Source organism: Erpetoichthys calabaricus, chromosome 7, assembly GCF_900747795.2.
Source record: "Erpetoichthys calabaricus chromosome 7, fErpCal1.3, whole genome shotgun sequence".
NCBI classification, from domain to species: Eukaryota; Metazoa; Chordata; class Cladistia; order Polypteriformes; family Polypteridae; genus Erpetoichthys; species Erpetoichthys calabaricus.
This window is the reverse complement of record NC_041400.2, coordinates 196209174-196232074: the sequence shown is the minus strand read 5'-3', so window position 1 is coordinate 196232074 and position 22901 is coordinate 196209174. Positions and strand designations below refer to the sequence as shown.

General features: G+C 45.1%; 2 protein-coding genes across 2 annotated transcripts in view; both read left to right on the top strand.

Moving 5' to 3' along the window:
• hadh (hydroxyacyl-CoA dehydrogenase) overlaps positions 1-10127 on the top strand; it is a 45061-nt gene extending 34934 nt beyond the window's left edge. Inside the window, exon 8 of the mRNA XM_028792420.2 lies at positions 9785-10127. Coding sequence (XP_028648253.1) covers positions 9785-9903 — 119 coding nt within the window. The 3' untranslated portion in view covers positions 9904-10127. The remainder of the gene's footprint in view (positions 1-9784) is intronic.
• pigg (phosphatidylinositol glycan anchor biosynthesis class G) overlaps positions 1-22901 on the top strand; it is a 1234979-nt gene that overhangs the window by 798898 nt on the left and 413180 nt on the right. The window lies entirely within an intron of this gene.

Sequence of the window (22901 nt, the reverse complement as noted above, 5' to 3'; positions counted from 1 at the left end):
CCTCACAACTTGGTAATTTATTCCATGTGTCGGTGGTTCTTTGCATGAAGAAAAACTTTCTAACATTTTATTTTAAATCTATCTACTTTTAACAAGTCCCCAACTACGCACGTGTGTAGTTGATGCAGAATTTGTTTTACAGTAACAGTCGTTGTACTAATTCCTACAACAACAAGTATTTTTCCACAATATTAAAATGCAAAAAAACCTATTTAGATGTCTGCTGAATTAGATTTAAAATAAAATTTGAAAATTTCTTAATTTCACCCTAAATTGTAATTGTATTATAAGAAACAGATCCATGTAAGAACTACTAAATAGAAAGAAAACGTCTGACTTGGCTAAAAATGAAAAGAGCAGTCACTGCCAATGTGACTCTGCGTCTGTGGTTCTTCGTATGAAGAGTAACTTTGTAACATTTGTGTAAAATTTACCCATAAGTTTTTCAGCTGGATCGCTGTGATTTTGTTGAAGAATTTATTTTAAAGTAACAGCATGGGTCCCCTGTGCTAATTCACTACATAATTGTAAACACTTCAGTCACTTTACCTCTTGATCTCTGTTTACTAAAACTGAAAGGTGTAACTCCTGCCTCATCGCTCATACCCCTAAGCCCTGAATCCGCCTTGTAACTCTCCATGGGACTTTCTCAGGTGCTGTTATGTCTTTTGTGTAATATAGTTCAAGTTCAAGCACTTTATTGTCATTGTGTAACACAACGAAACTACTTTTTGTGACAGCCCCAAGGTGCATTTAAAGCAAAGTCAAATAATTCCAAATATGTCGTATACAGTGTTAAGTCATCAAGTAAATTATTATTGCTCAAAGTACAGTAGCATAAATTGTTATTGCACCTGTTAATGAATAGTACCTCTGAGCGCTCCGGTTTCCTCCCACAGTCCAAAGACATGCAGGTTAGGTGGATTGGCGATTCTAAATTGGCCCTAGTGTGTGCTTGGTGTGTTTGTGTGTGTCCTGTGGTGGGTTGGCACCCTGCCCGAGATTGGTTCCTGCCTTGTGCCCTGTGTTGGCTGGGATTGGCTCCAGCAGACCCCCGTGACCCTGTGTTCGGATTCAGTGGGTTGGAAAATGGATGGATGGACATTACATATTATATATTGTATTACATTAGTATATTGCACATTACCAATATTGCACATGTTCAGTTAAAAATGATCTCAGACTGAGGAGATTCAGAGTTCAAAACGTTTATGGTAGAGGGGGGGGGATTTAAGCTATATTTTAGTCTGTTTGTGCATACACAGATTGACCTAAAGCGTCTTCCTGGCGGGAGGAGCTCAAACAAAGAATTTCCAGGATGAGTTTTGTCCTTGAGAATGTTTTTGGCCCTTCTCACACAGAGAGACTTATACAAGAGTTCTAGTGATGGCAGTTCAGTCCCTATAATGGCCTCTGCTCTTTTTTACGACCCGCTGCAGGGCTTCTTTAGCAGCCTTGGTGCAGCTGTTGTACCTGCAGGCCATCATGCAGTTAGTTAAGATGCTCTCTATTGTGCATGTATAGAAATTAACCAGCAGCTTCTCGGGGAGGTCAGCTCACCTTGCTTCCTGAGAAAATAGAGGCGTTGTTGTACTTTGCCTATTATAGCCAAGTTGTTGTCAGCCCAGAACAGGTCTTCTGAGATGGTGACTCCTAGAAACTTACAAAGCTGGAAACTCTCTCCACAACATCTGCATTGATTGTTATCAGACTGTGATTGGTCTTTTTAGTGGTCCTAAAGTCCAGAATAAGTTCTTTGGTCTTTTTGGTATTTAAGACCAGGTTGTTGGTGTTGCACCATGCTGTCAGATTCTGATCCTCTTCCCTATGTGCAGCTTCATTGTTGTCTGTTACAAGCCCAATGACAGTCGTATCATCCGCAAATTTAACAATAATGTTTGATTGGTGGATGGGTTGACAGTCATGGGTGAAGAGTGCATAGAGAAGGGGACTTAATACACATCCTTGCGGCACAACAGTGCTCAGGGTAAGGGTGGAGGATGTGTGTTTGCCCATCCTGAAAGACTGGAGGCGGTTGGTGAGAAAATCCAGTAACCAGTTGCATATGGACGGAGTAAGTCCTAGTGCATAGAGTTTTTGGATCAGCTGGTTAGGTATGATGGTATTAAATGCAGATCTGTAGTCAATGAAGAGCATCTATCTATCTATCTATCTATAACCCCACCCTGCCATCACCTAACAACCGGATTGCACATTCTACATAAACGCGCACCTCCCTACTTTGCTACAAGCTATGGTTTCTCTTTGAATTCTCAGTGTGTCGAGATTTGCCATCCCACACAGAGTCTGCAGCGTGAAAAAGAGAAAGGGGAGGGTATGGAGATTTGTCCACCATGGAGTCCAGAGCAGATGGAAGGGGAGCAGTGGTTTAAGAGGATTTTCACACTGAGGCTACATCTATACTATTGCATTTTCATTTAAAATGGAGTTTTAAAATGGCTCTGTTTCCGCCCACAATACAGTTTTTGCATTGTTTTCAAAAGGACCCCTGTCCATACTGAAAACTTACTATATTATCGTGCCACAGAAACAAAACCTCTCCGTGTTTCATCAATGGCACTGTTTCCACATACTGCCACGATATAAAGTATGATAAATAAGCGGCAGGCATATCACTCTGAACAGAATTCACACTTGGATCACCTTTTGTAGTTTATGCTGCACAATCATGTGGTGACCCCTAGTTTAGGAAACACTGCTCTAGTGTGTATAAAGGGGTGGGAGAAGGTTTGTCGCCCATGGAGTCTCCAGCACATCGGAGGGCAGAAGAATGAATGAAGAGCTGAGTACAAGGTCTTTCAAAACTACTGTTTATTTTGGGTACCATAATTCCAGAAATGCACGTACCATACCATTGTAAAAATTGGGGTTTTCGGTACTTTATCAGTACTGGTATATTGCACAACCCAAGTAGATGGTGACCAGTTCACTTTGGCTCCCAAGTCCTTCTCTTAAAGCAGGGGTCTCCAACTCCAGTCCTGGAGAGCTACTGTGGCTGCAAGTTTTCATTCTAACTCTTTTCTTAACTAGTGACCAGTTTTTGCTGCTAATTAACTATTTCCGTTTATTTTAATTGACTTTTCTTGAGACTCTGACCGCTGAATTGATTCTTTTTTTCCTTAAACGGCACCTAAACATAAATTTGATGTGAAGTGAGCCAACAGACGAGCAACCGAGTTGGGGCCTCAAACTCCAACCAACTTCACTCCATTCAGTTTCTTAATTTGAAGTCAATTCTCGTTGCTAATTAAGCCAGTTATTTAATTCCATGGCACTCATTCGGCCGTGGCAGACATTTCCAAAACTGTTTTTTCTTTTTTAAGAGTGTTGTCAAAATGTATTGTGGACCTGAGCAGATCAACATTACTGAGGCCTTTCTTTTATTTTCAGTTATTGTGTGATGGACGTTCATTTTGTGTCTTAATATTGCTTGGTTGCTAATTAAGGAAAAAAGAAATAATTAAGTCGTGCATCAATTAAAATTAAGGCGCAGAGTTAATTAGCAGCAGAATCAGGTCACTAATTAAGAAAAGGGTTAGAATGAAAACCTGCAGCCACAGTAGCTCTCCAGGGCCAGAGTTGGAGACCCCTGTCTTGAAGTGTACTTTCAAGTGTCATACCTGCCATTTTTACTTCTGTGTGTATTAATATACTTTGACTTACATGAAATTTTCAAATCTCTCCAGGCCTCTCTGTAGCAGTTCAACTGATTCCATCTACCCTTCCACCTAGTTCAACATCATCATCACACTTGACCAGCTTGTTGTTTGCACTTTTGTCCAGATTGTTCATGCATATTATTATTATTTATTACTAGACAAAGAGCCCATTTCGGCAACGTAAGATGAAACGGGCACGAGTGGAATAGTAATAAGTATAAGCACCACAGACCTGATATAGGTGTATTGAATGAATGCGTACTTGAATCAGAATGCGTAATTAGGCCTCGAGCTGTAGTCGGAATCACCTTCCAGGCCTCTAGAGCTTTAATCGAAGTCGCCTTTCTCTTTGAATTTTTGCGGCCATAAATCCGCCGCCTGCCGCGATGTCGGTCTCGTAAGGTTTTTCGGGCAGCTGCGCAGAAGGCGACTGCGCATTCGGCTTCGGACGGACGTGAGTGAGGAGGCTGGTGAATTATGTATTAAGATTATTGTTTTATTTTTGGCTGACACCTTTATCCTAGGTTCATCCATCCATCCATCCATCCTCTTCCGCTTATCCGAGGTCGGGTCGCGGGGGCAGCAGCTTGAGCAGAGATGCCCAGACTTCCCTCTCCCCGGCCACTTCTTCTAGCTCTTCCGGGAGAATCCCGAGGTGTTCCCAGGCCAGTCGAGAGACATAGTCCCTCCAGCGTGTCCTGGGTCTTCCCCGGGGCCTCCTCCTGGTTGGACGTGCCCGGAACACCTCACCAGGGAGGCGTCCAGGAGGCATCCTGATCAGATGCCCGAGCCACCTCATCTGTCTGCTCTCGATGTGGAGGAGCAGCGGCTCTACTCTGGGCTTTCCCTTAAAGATAGGGTGAGAAGCTCAGACACCCTGTGGAGGAAACTCATTTCAGCCGCTTGTATTCGCGATCTCGTTCTTTCGGTCACTACCCATAGCTCATGACCATAGGTGAGGGTAGGAACATAGATCGACTGGTAAATTGAGAGCTTTGCCTTACAGCTCAGCTCCTTTTCACCACGACAGACCGATGCAGAGCCCTCATTACTGCGGACGCCGCACCGATCCGCCTGTCGATCTCACGCTCCATTCTTTCCTCACTCGTGAACAAGACCCCGAGATACTTGAACTCCTCCACTTGAGGCAGGATCTCGCTCCCAACCCTGAGAGGGCACTCCACCCTTTTCCGAATGAGGACCATGGTCTCGGATTTGGAGATGCTGATTCCCATCCCAGCCGCTTCACACTCGGCTGCGAACCGATCCAGAGAGAGCTGAAGATCACGGCCTGATGAAGCAAACAGGACAACATCATCTGCAAAAAGCAGTGACCCAATCCTGAGTCCACCAAGCCGGACCCCCTCAACACCCTGGCTGCACCTAGAAATTCTGTCCATAAAAGTTATGAACAGAATCGGTGACAAAGGGCAGCCCTGGCGGAGTCCAACTCTCACTGGAAACAGGTTCGACTTACTGCCGGCAATGCGGACCAAGCTCTGACACCGATTGTACAGACCTGATCAAATACAGTGGGGGAAATAATTATTTGATCCCCTGCTGAATTTGTAAGTTTGCTCAGTTTACAAAGAAATGAACAGTCTCTAATTTTAATGGAGAGAGACAGAATATCAACCAAAAATCCAGAAATAAAAATTACATAAAATTCTAGAAAGTTGATTCAGTTCATCTGGACAATAGTTCTTTTCCAGGGAGATACGTTGCATCACTCATCCAAGTCACTTCTTCAGTCTCCTGTGACTAGAATCACCAGTCCACCTAACCTGCATGTCTTTGGACTGTGGGAGGAAACCCACGCAGACACGGGGAGAACATGAAAACTCCACACAGGGAGGACCCGGGAAGCGAACCCAGGTTGGATGGATGGATGGACTTACCATCACAAAAATATGCCAGAAACATAATTTTGATGAGAAGTGCTGTGATGAAGTCATTAGAAAATGTAAAAAAAAAAAAATGCCCCAGCTTTCAAACCAGCTAACCAACTCTCTGAACGCACCTGATTGGTACGCCACTGGTTATTTTCTGTCTTAATTCAGAAAATATGGAAACTGTGAAACAACTGTTTGTAGGAATGAGTCTTACTTAGAATAAGATATTGTCTGAGATGAAAATGTGCAGCCACAAGGGACCCCCAGGACTGAACTTGAGAACGAATAACATAGATTTTATTCCCTATAATCCATTGCAGTAATTCTGAGAGAGCACAAGGGGGCAGCAGAGACTTGTCAATCATGCACATTTCAACTATAGAATTCTCCGGAATGAATTTTCATTGTACCGAAAAATTAAATAAAAATGAACAAATATGAAATTGCAATGTTTAGGGGGCGATTTCTTTAAATTGCTTTAATGAAGACCTCTCCTTTTATTTATGAAACTTCTTGAAGTTTCCTTGTCTTGTCTTAGATTGGAATCTTAACACCATTTTGCTCAATATGAAGTTCAAGAGAACTCCTACCCTTTTGCCCCATGGGATATTTCTGCCCCATTCAGTTGCCCTACCTGGCACTGCTTCCGGGGCAGGTCACAACTAGTACCACCTTGCCATACAGGATGAGTAAAGGAAATGTTTAACAAGAGAGAACATACTTGGCTAATTTCAGGACCATTGAAAGCAACCCATAAGAACAGATTTAAGGAGTTTAAGGATAATCCAGAATAAGATTTGAAATGATGAAAATAATTAATAGAATCAATATGGTGGATCCCAGCTGTCATTGTAAAGAACACAGGGACACAGATGGAAATTTAAATCTAAGAGTTGTGCAAAATGTTTACCTTATCTTCATAAAGAGAACTGTAAGCTGCCACTTGGTAGCCAGTAGGACTTTGGAGACCCTCAAAAGCTTGACTTGAGCTGGCCTGGCAGGCCCATTCTATTCAAAAATGGCCTGGTCATTGTCTGCAAGTTCTCCCTGTGTCCATGCAGGTTTTAGTCTCACATCCCAGTAGACAAGCAGTTTAGGTTAATTGATGAGTTTAAATTGACTTGATGGGTGTGAATGTAAGTGTGGCCTGTGATGGCCTGACATCCAGTCCAGGACTTTTTCCGGCTTTGTTCCCAATTCTGCAGGGATGGTAGCCCTGCATTGGATAGTGTGGGTTTGGGGGAGCCATGTTGTATTTTCAGTCTTTTGTCACATTTTATCTTCTACACTAATAGTAGTACATTATAACAGGAAGAATGTATTTTCTTTTATATCGTATTAAAGTTTCATCTGTTAACACACACCCAGTGTTGTGTTTTTGTCTGAACATCTTGACTCAGTGACTCGTTTGTGCCACTGAATTTCCTGATTAATGAAAACATGCAAAGCAAATTGCAAACATGAAAGCCGCAGGTATAAAATATCAAACATTAGGACAGGTAGGGCGCACATGTAGAAGGTGGGGGTCAATTATTAAGTGTTTCTGGGACTTGAACACCTTCTGATATGAGGCATAGAACTTGCAAATGCAACTTCTGTGAAGGACCTTGGAGTCATCGTAGACTGGTCCTTACCTACATCAGGACAGTGTACATACAGTACAGTAGCCATTAAGAAGGCTTAAAGAATTTTAGATTAGATAACATGATGTGCAGAGTACAAGTCAAGGGAATTAGGGTTAAGCTTCATTACGTACTGGTGAGGCCTCCTCTGGAGTACGGTATGTGGTTTTGGTCTCCATATTCTAAAAACAAGGACACAGCTGCTCTTCAGAAACTCCATAGGAGTGCAACTGCACCCATTGGGCCTTTAGATAGGACGTCAGAAAGACTCGAGAAGCTGAGCCTCTTCGGTTAAACCAAATGGGACTTTAGTGGTGACGTGACCGAAGTATTTATGATTATGAAGGGAATCTGTACGGTGGGCCCCAGCAACACCAATAGAAACTTCATAAGGGTTACTGTCGACCTTTTCTGTCCCCTGCACCCCTAAAAAATATTTGATTTATATTCACAACCCCTACAAAAGTCGTATCACATTTGAAGATGAAAGTCAAATTTTTAATTGGTCAACCACATACAGTGCTGCAGGTGAACAAACTGAGCTCAAAAAATGAGCTTTTAACTCCGTGTATAAAATTTAAACATAAATTGAGTGATTTACTTTTACAAACCTCAATAATCTTATAAACTAGGGGGCTTCACCCCCTGCTCGCTTTGCTCACCAACCACCCCAAGCCTGCGCTACGTATCAGCCAGTCTCTGCCGCTCGCGTATGTGGATTTCACTTTCACCAAACAACAAATCTTTTAATTCTCGCAGATACGCCTCTTTATTAGGAAGAAACACAACTTTTCCCTGATTGCAACACGAATTAGACGATCTAAAAGTTTCCAACTTAAAGTTTAAATCTGAACAATATATTCGGTCTCTTTTCGCTGTTCCGTTATTTCACTGAGTAATAATTTCCATTTGTTTGCGCTAATGCAATCTTTACTATCATTTTTTGAGACTGTCAAATTTTAGTACTTCCATTATCTCTAATTTGCTGTGCATGTGTATCGTGCCAACGCTTTTGAATTCATTACGATGTTCTACTTTGTGATCTACTCTTTGTCTTTTATTTCCGGCCCTGTGAAAGTGTCTCTCTGGAAAAAGTCACGTCTTGTCCCAGGATTTTTTTATTATAATAGAGAGATGCGTCTTCTGTTAAGCTTAAACGCTGATGAACTGATCAACAATCGACAAGTTTGGGGGAAGCAGAGACCCTTGTGAATTGACGGGCACCGGTGCACCACTAAATATTGACCAACTTTGTCCCCCCCCGAAAACATCTGCACTGCAGCTCAAAAACAGATTTCTGTGCTACAGTAAGGGTAAGCGGCAGGAGAGATGGGCTGAGGATAAGTGGCAGGAGTCACGTCCAGTTCAGTCCCCCTTCAAAAAAAAAAATGTCAATCAAACCTCGAAATCGGTGACGTTTCACAATCTAGGCTTTCACAGAAATCAATGAGACCTCGGCCTTCTCTACGGATCATTGTAAGGTTCGAATTCTATTCTCTTAAAAATGTAAAAAAGTGATACGCTTTTATGAATGCTCCGCCCACAGCAAGGCACCCCCCAAAAATGCGCATTTCTGCTTCTCATTCACAGGTGACAGTTGCACGCACAATGCTCAATTCCTGTCATATCATAGAACAGGAGCACTGAACTAATAAATGACTTAACAAATGATGACACCAACTGCACCACGATAAAGTCGGGCAACGCGCCTCACTTGATTTTGACGAATCGCGACTCCGCTTTCCTCCTTGTCACACCCTGTGGGGTGTGGGCACCGCATGTTGGGAACCCCTGATTTAGGTTTTTTTTTTTTTTTTTTCACCCACATAACCAAAGACGGGCGGCACAGTGGCGCAGTGGGTAGCGCTGCTGCCTCGCAGTTAGGAGACCTGGGGACCTGGGTTCGCGTCCCGGGTCCTCCCTGCGTGGAGTTTGCATGTTCTCCCTGTGTCTGCGTGGGTTTCCTCCCACAGTCCAAAGACATGCAGGTTAGGTGGATTGCCGATTCTACATTGTCCCTAGTGTGTGCTTGGAGTGTGGGTGTGTGTCCTGTGGTGGGTTGGCACCCTGCCCGGGATTGGTTCCTGCCTTGTGCCCTGTGTTGGCTGGGATTGGCTGCAGCAGACCCCCGTGACCCTGTGTTCGGATTCAGCGGGTTGGAAAATGGATGGATGGATAACCAAAGACACTTGGAATAAGTGACCAAGTAGTGTGTTAGAGAGTAGGACTTTAGGGAACTCCAAATCTCAACTATTTTGGGGAAGATTAGGCGAGGGGGATTTAGTGAGCTTTGTTGGGTGGGCTGGCCTGTCCTGGAGTTGTTGTTTTTTTTTTTTTTTTCTGTCCCCCCTGGCCATCGGACCTTACTCCTTTTCTATGTTAACTAATGTTGTCTTATTTTAGTTTCTTATTTTTGTCTTTTATTTTTCTTTTCTTCCTTATGTAAAGCACTTTGAGCTACTTTTTGTATGAAAATGTGCAATATAAATAAAAGTTGTTGTTGACAGCTTTGAATGTTTCCATCCCGCATGCTCATCAGTTTCCTTTTTGTCCTTTTAATTAATTAGATTCTTGTGTAATTTCTTTTCAGGCTGGCACAAGGCTGATCCTGATAATCCTCTGTTTTCTCCCAGCCCTCTGCTCAACAAGCTGGTGGAAGAGGGGAAGCTTGGCAAGAAAACGGGCGAAGGTTTCTATAAGTACAAGTAAATGGCTGGGCCTGTTTTTTGTTTAACCAGGTTGGCAGACTTCATGTTTTGAGTTCAGACCACCTTGAGACAGGTGGGTTTCTGCTTTTCTAGTGCCACTTTGTGGAGTCCTGTCTGGTTCTGTTGACTAAACCTTCTGTGCCTTTCAGACGACAAACCAAACGTCCGTGCCGATTCTACTGCTGAGCTTGATGGATTAAAAAAAATAAACTGCACCGTGAAATACGTATCTGGTGATTTGTGGCCATTAACAGTGTTTAACAATCCACACATTTATTTTCTACAGACAAAAAGGAAGATATTATCATAGTGGAGAAGCGGGTATCTCTAGATCTGTAGGTAGTAGAGTGTGAAACGAGACGTACAGCACTGTGCAGAAGTCGAGTTCAGTTCTTCTAATCAAACGTATCTAAACATTGAAAAGAGCACCAAGAGTTGGGTGATGGCTGGTTTTCCTGAAAACAGAGTTTAACTTTAATGCATTAAAGACTGAGTACCAGTTTATAAAGCGTCACACCCGTGACATCACACGTTATGAAGTCTGTAAGCCACGCCCCTAACAACTGCACAAGGCATCATAGCAACAGAACTACAAAATGGCTGTGCTGACAGTAAAGCAAAATGGTGACAGAGCAGCACTTGCACAGAACGGTAATATTTACAGTGCACTCCATAACGTTTGGTACAAAGACGCCTTTTTCTCATTTCTCCCTCTTCTCTACGGTTTAAAATTACAAATCAAACAATTCAGGCATCAAAGTGCACATTACAGACTTTATTTTAAGGGGCTTTGCACACAACACTTTTTCTACCCGATTCCCCCCACCCCACTTTTCAGGTCACCATAATGTTTGTCACACAGCAGTGGCAGGTCTGTTAAAGCCCTTGTCACATTTAGTTCTTTGTCGCATATCCCAGCATGCAATGACGGCTTGACGTCTGCCATTCACACACATTAGCAGGTTCTGAGGGTCTTCTCTGGTGATTCTCTGCCAAGCCTCTAATACAGCCATCTTCAGCTGCTGCTTGTTTCGGGGGGCTTGTCCCCCTTAAGTTAGAATGCTCTTCAGCATATGGAAGGCCTGCTCAGTTGGGCTTAAATCAACTTGATTGGAGTGGCTTGACCACTCCAGAATTTTTCCATTTTTTAGCTTTGCTGTGTGGCATCAGCATTGTGTTTGGCTCATCATCTTGTTGTAGAATGAAGCGCCACCCAGCGAGTCTGGAGGCCTTTACTGAAACTTGAGCAGATCAGATGTTTCTCCACACCTCAGAATTCATTGTGCCGTCAGCAACTCCGTCATCATTGAAGAGAAGTGTGCCAGCCATACGTGCCCAAGCCATAGCACCCCCAGCACCGCCTTGTTTAACAGATGAGGTGGTCTGCTTTGGATCTCGGGCAGTTCCTTCTCATCTCCACACTTTGCTCTCGCCATCCACTCTGATGAGGTTCATCTTTGTCTCGTAGGTCCACAGGACCTTTTCCCAGAATTCTGCAGGCTCTTTGACATCTTTTTTCCCCCAAACTGCCATCCTGTTTTCGTGGTGTTTGTCTTGCCATGTGGCCCCAGTGTTTCGGTTCACGAAGTCTTCTGCTGATAGTCGTCTCTGACACGTCCACATCAGCCCCCTGAAGACCATTTCTGGTCTGTCAAAACAGGCGTTGGGGGCTTTGCCTTGACCAGAGTAAGGATTCTCCTGTCCTTAGCGGTGGAGATCTTCCTTGGCCCACCAGTCCCTTTGTGATTCCTGAGCTCACCGGTGTGTTCTTTTTCTTCATGATACTCCAGACAGTTGATTTCGGTCATCCGGAGGTTTTTCCCGATGTCTCTGATGGTTTGGTTTTCGTGTTTCAGCCACTTAATGGCCTCTTTGACTTCCATTGGCACAGCTTGTGTCCTCATGTTGAACTCCAAAGGTCAGAAGCAGGCCAGGGTGTCTTATGAAGCCATGAAACCCACCTGAGGAGTCACAAACACCTGTGACGTCAATTGTCACAAACATTATGGTGCCCCGAAATGGAGGGACTGTGTAGAAGACGTGCTGCGTGACCAACATGTGTGCAAAGACCCTTAAATGAAAGTCTGCAATGTGCACTTTAATGACGATGTCTAAAGTTCTTGCTCTGCTCCAAATAAAAGAGAAAGGGGTCTTTGTGCCAAACATTGTAGAGGGTACCTAAGAGTGCAACGTGCATCCTTAATAATTCTGAGAGCTCTCAGATCATCAGTGCAGTTTCTTTTAACGAAGTTTTGAAAATCTGTCAAATTTGAGGATTTTGCGGTGGGCTGCTATGCCCCCTATTGGTAAATTCTGTTCAGTTTCTAGCAGACTATGTTGCTGCACCCACCCACATCACCATCTGAAGTGGGAGAACTGGCCAGAATGGTGGGGCTATTTTGGAACTTTCCAAGTCTTGGAATGGATTCTCAATAGACATGCAGCATGAAGCGGTGGTCCTCATGAGGTTCTGGTGGGTTCCACAAAGGTGGGTTGGCCATGTATGGAGACAGAAATCCACATCCCAGGAGTGGCAACTTGAGTTCAAGTTCAAGTTTCTGGTCGTGTGCACTCAGTGAAGCGCCTTGAGCATGGGAAAGGCGCTATATAAATAAAATGTATTATTAATGCAAAACTCGCACCCAAGTCCTTCACACAATCTTTGCTTCCATGTGGGAGACAACCGACTGAAAAACTGGGCTTGTCATCCCTATCTGGAAAGGGAAGGGTGATCACCTGGATTATGGCAACTACAGGGGGATAACACTGCTCTCTGTGCTGGGTAAGGTCCTCGCTATGGTTGTCCTCAATAGGATCCATGATCACTTGCTCACCTGCCAGCAACCGGAGCAGTCTGGTTTTGCACCTAAGAAGTCGACCATCGACCACATCCTGGCACTGAGGGTTCTCATGGAGTGAAAACATGAATATCGGCAGACTTTCTTTGCAGCCTTTGTCGATTTTCATACAGTGTTCAAAACAGTTCATCGAGCTGCCCTGTGGGACATCCTGAGGGTTTGTGGGGTCTCCTCGAGGTTACTTGATATCACGGCCAGCCTGTACTGTACTGGGAGTGCTGTGCGGAGTGGTGGCAGACCTCTTGTGTTTTTTCTACTTGATTCTGGGGTTCATCAGTGGTGTGTTCTGCTCCTACTCTCTTCAATGCTTGGATAGACTTTGGGCAGGGTCGTGGGACATCTGTTGGTGAAGAGAGATTCACTGATCTTGACTTTACTGACGATGCTGTGATCTTTGTGGAGTCAATGGAGGCTCTGATCGGGGCGCTCAAGAGACTGAGTGAGGGGTCCGAGTGTCTGGGCTTGCAAGTGTCCTGATAAAAACCAAAGATCCAGGCCTTTAATGACCTCTTGAGCACGGCCATCAGCAGTGTGTCTGTCTGTGGAGAGAGTGTCGACCTCATTGAGAGGTTTACTGACATAGTAGTGACATTCATGTGACTCTGGTGACTCTTCCTATGAAGTCAGTAGACGGTCTGGGAGACCATGGGGGGGTGGTTTGCCAACCGGGCTCCCGAGCTGTTTCGTCATGTAGTGGGTGCACCAACATGCTGTACCAGTGCATGCCCCCCAACTTGACTTGATTATTAATACAATGAAATTCCTGCTTGAATGTCTCTGCACCGTCACTAACAAAAGGACTCAATGCAGCCACCAAAACAGCATAAGACGGGCACAGTATAAAGAACCACACGATAATGTTTGATAAAGTAAGGCGCTATATAAGGTTTATCCCTAAAAGACTTTGTACTACTTGTCATAAATGGCTCCAATTCATTTAAGTGAGTGCCACCCTGTCTAGCGGAATAAACCTGCTCAGTGCAACTGGTGCCATGATGAATCCTGAAAGTTTAACCGGTTTGGGGGACTGTTTGAAGTGTTGCCATCTAGTGGTCAAAAGTGTGGACCTTTAAAAAGCAAAAGATCAAAGATGCCACCCACCCATTGACTCCCTGTCAGGCTGTGCGCCAGTTGCTTTAAGATGGTGGCGCAATTAACGACTTCTAGTCAGTGGGGATACCAAATGTGTTGACTGCAATTGCTGGTTGTGCCACCCGAGGACATGACAAATCAAGCCTGGTTTAGGGTTGGTGTATCTGCACGACAAAAATGACGCATTGCCCCCTTCCTGTGGCTCAAAACACACACCACACAGAATTTTTTCCTGTATCCAAAATGGAGAACTTCAACAAGAGGCACCTGTTTGATTCCTCACTTGGAGAGCACAGAGTCGCTCAGATGATGAACAATTCATGCAAGGACACTGTAATTAGCGTTTGACAAACCGAAGCAATTATGTAAGATAAGAAATAAAAAGATGGGGACTCCACGCTCCCCCGACCACCCCATCTTACTCTGAACAAATCCCTTCGTCTGCTGTGAAATTGTTCGACTTTGATCAAACACTGCCACCTGCTGGCTAGGAGGATATCGTTACGATTTGGTGGCTGACAGTGCACTGCACACCCCGAGAGTTACGATCGGCACGTAAGCACAGCACGGCAAGTATTTAAGGGGCCTTATACGACTTTGTGACGACATTTTAGCACAGTTTCATATTTCCAAAGAATGGCAAGTGCGCCCCATTTTCTGACAGCCATTACTGTGCTGCGTAAGAAGTTCCCAGGTACGAACCGCAATGTCCGCCTTTTCATAAGGCCCCGTCCACCCGGGACTTCAGATCTTAGTTAAATGAATGCGCTCTGAGCGACCCAAGCGTTTAAGTTGCGTTTTGAAGCGGCGCTTAATTGACGTCAATATGACGTCGCAAACGCCAACCTGCAGCCCAGATTGTAGTTGTGTGCGTTTACCTTTAGGGGGCAGTGATCGGGCATTCCTGGGTGGGTTTGAGGTTCAGCCTGCATTGGATTCGCGAAATATGAATAATAAGTTGGCTTTATTAGACCTGAACGTTGACCTCCTTGTGTTAAAATTTCCCCTTGGGATTAATAAAGTGTCTGTCTATCTAAAAATCCTCCGCCTGTGGCTACATAGGCAGAGAAAACTTCGCCGCCGCTACCGGGTTGAGTCTGTGACAGCACAACGTGTGTGTGTGTGTGTAATATATAAAGAAATGCGAAAAGGAAAATCCGACACAACACCACATTATACTAATATTACATTAATAAAGTATCTATTATATAGTGCCTTTCATACTATCTATCTATCAACACGCGAGTCAGCCTTAGCCCTGAAGAGCGGCTGCTTGTCGCCTTGAAGTAAGCAAATCTACGACCAGCACTGACCTATACAGTCGCCCACCGGCATTAATAATCCATAATGGCTACAGTTACAGCTTTACACAGACCTACAAACTGTTAAGAATCCTCCATTATTATTTTGTTGATCAGGTGTGTAAATGTGTCTCGGTGTGCACACACACGCGTAATCACGGGACATATCTGGTCCTCCGGAACGTTAAATGAACAACATGGTACCTCAATACTGACGTTTCCTTCGCACTCATCTGGAAGAAATTGACACCAAGAAAAGCGTTTTTTGATGCCATCCGCCCGACCACAAGTGGTGAAAGCCCACCTGGAGGGTCTGATTGGCTGCAATGAGCAAAAAAAAAAAAAAGAAACGCAAGCTCGGCGTTCGATCGGCGCTCACCTGAAGCAACAGACGGCAGATAAACGCTCAGTTCGGACAGACACGAGACATCAGACACACGAGCGAGCGAGGGTCTCCTCTGGCTTTGAGGTCCTTCTTCAATTTACATTCTGTGTGCGCGTCACCGACTTGAGACAAACTCGTAATGAAGACTCAGGGACGGCCGAGGATGTCAAACTACACGATGCGACTCCCTGCGATTTGTCACGACGATGTAAATGAAATCTTCGACTGACAGGTCCCTGGTGTGACTTGGCTTTTAACTGAACACATTTGGAAAGCGCCGTTGAGCTCCCGTAACGTCTCCTGCGGGCTGTGTTTGGACAAGGAAAGGCGCTATAAAAAGCAACTGAAGCAGAAACCTGGACCACCGCGTGATCAGCTAAACAAGACGAGCTTGGCTGAATGGAGAGCCCCTTTTGTTGGTCACATTTCTTCAGAATGTAGCAATCGTTTACAAAGGCCGGCATCAACTCGATGCTTGGGATGAGGGTCCGTCTGAAAGGACCACAGATGAGGAGCCGAGGAGCTCAGTTCTGCAGACCATCCTTGTGGCGCCGCGCAGCCCCCTCACTGCCCTCCCCTTCCGAGGTCGCCTCATTGGCATGGCCGTCACGTCCACCTTGTCGCCCTGCTGTTCCCCCTCGGCCGCAGGTTAAGGACGCCTCGTAAGGAGCTGGCTGTGGTCCAGACAGGCTGCGGCTTTGAACGGCTGCCATCAGCTGAAGAGCCTCCGTCCTGTGTGACACGCCGAATGACCGCGACCTGCGACCTGCGAGTCACCTGAACGACCAAAGCCCCGACGAGCCGCGCAAAGTAAAAAAATAAATAAATACCAGTTTGGCGTCGCGCCTTGTGAGTTGTAGGGCAGCTTCTGATTTGACAAGCTGTGAAAGGCGCTATATGAAGTCTGACACTTGGCTTAGAAGGGGTAGACGCGTTCTGTTTGAAAAAAGCAATATGTACATGAAAGGCGCTATACGCAATAAATACAGCAGGTTAGTTAGGCTAGTGACACAAAGGGGGGCCCCCCAAGTCAGAAAGTGCGCAGGTGCAGAACGGTGACAGCAAGGCGCCACCGACGAGCTTGGGGACAACCCATTTTGTGACATTTGCAGAGGGCCACTTTCATTGAGCGGTAGAGTAGACTAGTAGCATAAGGGGCACGGGACAGGACAAGAGCCGACAGGGGGCGACACTGGACCAAGGAGGTTAGGTTTCCATATACCGAAAAAAAGACGAAAGGCGCTGTATAAAAGAATACAGGAGGTCAGGCGCTCTACAATAAAGAGGCGGAAGAGAAAGAGAGAGAACAAAGGAAGGCGCGTCTGTATGTGGTCCTCCTGCCCATCTGTCTACAATAATGGGTGGGACGGACAGATAAAGAGAGAAAAGGCACTTCGTTATATGGAGATATGAAAGGCGCTATATATAACAAGGACAGAGACAGGAAAGGCACTCCAGTATAGATCAAGATAGGAAAGGCACTATATACAATATAGGTCATTAAACGGGAAAGACACTTCATTCTATATAAACGATATAAAAGGCACTAAATAAAACAGGAACTTCATTATAGGTAAATATGAAAGGCACTATATACAGTAGGTAATTGAACAGATAAGGCACCTCATTCTATATAGAAGGATATAAATATTTCCCCTTGGGATTAAAAAACTATCTATCTATAAAAGATGTAACTAAATAGGAAAGGCGCCTCATTACAGATAAACATGAAAGGCACTATATACAGTTGGTAATTGAACAGATAAGGCACCTCATTCTAGTCAGTCAGTCATTTTCCAACTTGCTATAGCCTAACACAGGGTCACGTGGTCTGCATGAGCCAATCCCAGCCAGCACAGGGCGCAAGGTAGGAACAAATCCTGGGCAGGGCGCCAGCCCACCGCAGGACACACACAAACACACACACACACCAAACACACACGAGGGCCAATTTAGAATCGCCAGTCCACCTAACCTGCATGTCTTTGGACTGTGGGAGGAAACCCACGCAGACACGGGGAGAACATGCAAACTCCACGCAGGGAGGACCCGGCAAGTGAACCCAGGTCCCCAGGTCTCCCAACTGTGAGGCAGCAGTGCTACCCACTGCGCCACTGTGCCGCCCTAGAAGGATATCGAAGGCATTAAATAAAACAGGTAAAAACAAGATAGGCACTTCATAATAGGTAAATATGAAAGGCACTATATACAATAGTCAATAAAAGGAAAAAAACGCTTTCTTACAGATAAAAATTAAAGGCACTTTATACAATAGGTAATTAAACGGGAAAGACACCTCATTCTGTATAGGATATAAAAGGCACTATATAAAAGAGGTAAACAGAATAATATAGACACCTCATTATAGATAAATATAAAAGGCACTATACAGTATATAGTAGGTAATTGGACAGATTAGGCACCTCGTTCTATATAGAAGGATATGAAAGGCGCTATAAAAATAAGGAAAGGCGCCTCATTATAGATAAATATGAAAGGCAGTATATACAATAGGTAAATAGACCAAAAAAAGTTAGAGACAGACAGAAATGAAAAGTAAAATTATAAGTCAATGAAAAAGGCAGCATAGAGTGTGAAGGCTTCGGCTTGAAAGTCGCTATATAAAATTGATAGACTGAAAGTTAACTAGACACACGTACTGTAGAAGGTACAAGAGCTAAATCAATGGAAGGGTCACTTATTATGCACACATACAGATATATGAAAAACTCTACACACAGTGAATGAACACGCGAGTATATTACAGACCGGTGTGTACATCTGAAAGGCACTCTATAGGATAGATTGACACAAGGAAAGGCGCCACATAGCACTTGTGAAAAGCACTTTATTATAGATATTAAAGGCACTATACTGCATGAGGAGACAGGTTAAAAAGTCAAAGTCACAGATATGAAAGATTAAATGTCGTAGATAGCAAAGGCACCATAAACAATACGTCTATAGTAAAATATAATGACAGGAACTATAGATTACAGATGTATACAGTGAGTTACACATCTACCTGACAGACACTCAGGAAAGGTGCTATATAATACAGACATACAGTGCATCCGGAAAGTATTCCCAGCGCTTCATCACTTTCTCCACATTTTGTTACGTTACAGCCTTATTCCAAAATGGATTAAATTCATTTTTTTCCTCAGAATTCTACACACAACACCCCATAATGACAACGTGAAAAAAGTTTACTTGAGATTTTTGCAAATTTATTAAAAATAAAAAAACTGAGAAATCCCATGTCCATAAGTATTCACAGCCTTTGCCATGAAGCTCCAAATTGAGCTCAGGTGCCTCCTGTTTCCCCTGATCATCCTTGAGATGTTTCTGCAGCTTCATTGGAGTCCACCTGTGGTAAATTCAGTTGACTGGACATGATTTGGAAAGGCACACACCTGTCTATAGAAGGTCCCACAGTTGACAGTTCATGTCAGAGCAGAAACCAAGCATGAAGTCAAAGGAATTGTCTGTAGACCTCCGAGACAGGATTGTCTCGAGGCACAAATCTGGGGAAGGTTACAGAAACATTTCTGCTGCTTTGAAGGTCCCAGTGAGCACAGTGACCTCCATCATCTGTAAGTGGAAGAAGATCAAAACCACCAGGACTCTTCCTAGAGCTGGCCGGCCATCTAAACTGAGCGATCGGGGGAGAAGGGCCTTAGTCAGGGAGGTGACCAAGAACCCAATGGTCACTCTGTCAGAGCTCCAGAGGTCCTCTGTGGAGAGAGGAGAACCTTCCAGAAGGACAACCATCTCTGCAGCAATCCACCAATCAGGCCTGTATGGTAGAGTGGCCAGACGGAAGCCACTCCTTAGTAAAAGGCACATGGCAGCCCACCTGGAGTTTGGCAAAAGGCACCTGAAGGACTCTCAGACCATGAGAAAGAAAATTCTCTGGTCTGATGAGACAAAGATTGAACTCTTTGGTGTGAATGCCAGGCGTCACGTTTGGAGGAAACCAGGCACCGCTCATCACCAGGCCAATACCATCCCTACAGTGAAGCATGGTGGTGGCAGCATCATGCTGTGGGGACTGGGAGACTAGTCAGGATAAAGGGAAAGATGACTGCAGCAATGTACAGAGACATCCTGGATGAAAACCTGCTCCAGAGCGCTCTTGACCTCAGACTGGGGCTACGGTTCATCTTTCAGCAGGACAACGACCCTAAGCACACAGCCAAGATATCAAAGGAGTGGCTTCAGGACAACTCTGTGAATGTCCTTGAGTGGCCCAGCCAGAGCCCAGACTTGAATCCGATTGAACATCTCTGGAGAGATCTTAAAATGGCTGTGCACCGACGCTTCCCATCCAACCTGATGGAGCTTGAGAGGTGCTGCAAAGAGGAATGGGCCAAACTGGCCAAGGATAGGTGTGCCAAGCTGGTGGCATCATATTCAACAAGACTTGAGGCTGGAATTGCTGCCAAAGGGGCATCGACAAAGTATTGAGCAAAGGCTGTGAATACTTATGGACATGGGATTTCTCAGTTTGTTTATTTTTAATAAATTTGCAAAAACCTCAAGTAAACTTTTTTCACGTTGTCATTATGGGGTGTTGTGTGTAGAATTCTGAGGAAAAAAATGAATTGAATCCATTTTGGAATAAGGCTGTAACATAACAAAATGTGGAGACAGTGATGAAGCGCTGGGAATACTTTCTGGACACACTTTATTAAAGCACCATTGAAGTAACAGAAGCCTTAATAGACAAAGATGTGATGTCAGTTTCTGATGGCTGGATGGACAGGTAAGGCGCCATATAATACATGCAGATAGAAAGGGCTCTTTAGCATAGTTACAGACAGCTAGGACAAGGCGCTATATAAGAGATAGGATAGCCAAGTCAGCTCAGCCCACCCAAACTGTTAACGGCCTCCCCAGGGGGCTCCCTCTGCTCCTCCCCCCAAGTGAAGCTGCTGCCCCGCCGGACGGGTCCCTTGTGCTCGGGCTGGAGTGACCATCGCATGTCGTGGCTGCCAAGACGATTCTGCTGCAAGTCGAGATCTGAAGTCAACGCTTTTGAGTTTCCAAATCTGTGGCTGGCAGGCAAGTGGGGGGCGGGGGTGGGGGGGTTGCATTATGTCGGCTGTCATAGCATGAAGACACCATTGAGCCCGAGCACAAGGAAAACGGGGCAGAAGCGAAATCGACTGCGACAAGTCTGAAGACCCTCAGGGGCGCAGTAACAGCCTGCTGCAGACGTCAAAGACGCTTACAAGGGAAGAGCCTGGTAGGGCCTCGCTGGGCCAACTGGGAATTCTGGGATGATGGAAAGTGACAAAGTTGGGTTTAAAAAGTTGGTCACCTTCATGTCACGCCCTCCCTTTCCTCTGCCCCTCATGCCAGTCACCTTTTTACGCTTTCATGTCGGCCCCTTCAAGGATCCATCGCTTTATTCGGCCCTCCGGCTGACGGCGTCGTGAAACACAGGGGCTTCCTGGCCGTTTACTCCTCGTCCTTAAATGTTTTCTACTCCCCTGGATGCCCCTTCATTATTTCATGGCTGGCTGATCCAAGTTGTGTGTCATGGGAGGGCAGAGCATCAGACGCAGGGCACAACAGTGGAAAGCCTGGAAATATAAACTGAGGCTCTTTAAAACGGACACAAGTGCCTTTTAAGGACAATGTTAGAAGGTATCAGCTGACTTAATGCCTATATAGCGCCTTTCATGAGAGGGTTTTTGCCACATGGGCTGTCAACACACAAATTAGCACTCAAATCATCCGTCCACTTTGTGACCTGCTCTTTCAGTTTAAGGTCAGCGGGTGCCAGTGCCTACCATGGGCATCACCGGGCACAAGGTGGCATTCAACCCAGGATAGGATGCCAATATAGAAATGATCAGCAACACAAATAGCAGTGGCTATAAAACATAAGGGAATGGAGTCGGCCCCCCTGTGAAGGTGCTGGTAAAGGTCCTTGAGAATTAAAGGGACATGGGGGAGCAAAGAGAGAAAATATAGCGCCTTTATTATCCAAAGAAAAAGAGAGTGGGAGGGAGGGTGGGCCATAAAGGTGCAACATTAATAAAGACAAACATGCCGTATTTCAGGACTCACCCTCAGAGGCTTGAACCCCTGTCTGTCACTTGGGGTGGGTAGCCCACCATAGTAGCACAGAAAAGCCCAGCACTTCTCACCCCAATGTGGGGGTCATTGGTCCAGGTCAGGGTCACGAGGCTACAGCTCAAGTTCAAGTCCGTTGTCCCTTTCGCTCAGAACAGCAATTCTTACTCCTCACAATAGTGGCAGCCACACACACACTAAAGTCTCCCCCTAGTGGCTCATGGCATCCCTGCACCCTCCCGTGCCTCTAAATGGCCGGCTGGCTCCCCATTGCCTGCTCGATCAGCAGCGCTGCACTCGCCCACGTCTTCCTTTCTGGGACTGAGTGCCCTCTAGTGGCCAGAAGAGGTTTTTACTTCTCATAGTTCCTCCTTGGCTCCTCTCCCTCCCATCTTTGTAGGTCTTGCAAACTGCTGGGTTACCTGCCCCCTAGTGTCCTGGGTGAATATTGCATGCTTCCAGCCATGTCCCTCAAAAATAGCCCCCCCACCCCCACTCCACTCCAAACCAAACCATTAAGTGAGGATATCAATTAGGAATAGCCAATCAAAATGACTTTGTATAGTGCCTTTCATCAGTGAAGACCATCAGGTAAAGTGACACCCTCAGGACGAACATAGAGTCAGTTCTGGGGATTCATCCATGTTGTTATATAGCGCCTTTCTGTTTTTAAATGCTATCCCAAAGTAGTTCCCCATTATATTATATTGCCTCCTTGTTTCTGTAAAATGAGTCCTGGCAACAAATTGACTCCCTCAGGGTCACACAGTGCTTGAATATGAGGTCTTTTAATGGTATATAGCGCCTTTCCTATTAAACAGCGTTCTAAAATTGCGATCCTGGAAGATGAAATGAGTCACGGCTGGCAGCTGTGAATATTAAAACCTGTTTTTTTTTATATAGTGCCTTGTAATTCTGAGCACTTCAGTGCTTTATTGTTATTCCGTATTTGTTTCTGTATTTCTAGATTGCGAGTATTGATGATATGGAATGGGACTCACTCAGGGTGACACAGACAGTCAGTGGAGGGGACGGAATCTGAAATCTTCTAATTGTATATAGCGCCTCCATCCATCCATTTTCCAACCCGCTGAATCCGAACACAGGGTCACGGGGGTCTGCTGGAGCCAATCCCAGCCAACACAGGGCACAAGGCAGGGAACCAATCCCGGGCAGGGTGCCAACCCACCGCAGGTATATAGCGCCTTTCCTAGTGAATCCCATCCTTAGATCAGCCACTCCCACCTTTCAACCAGGACAGTCCGGGCAGGTGACG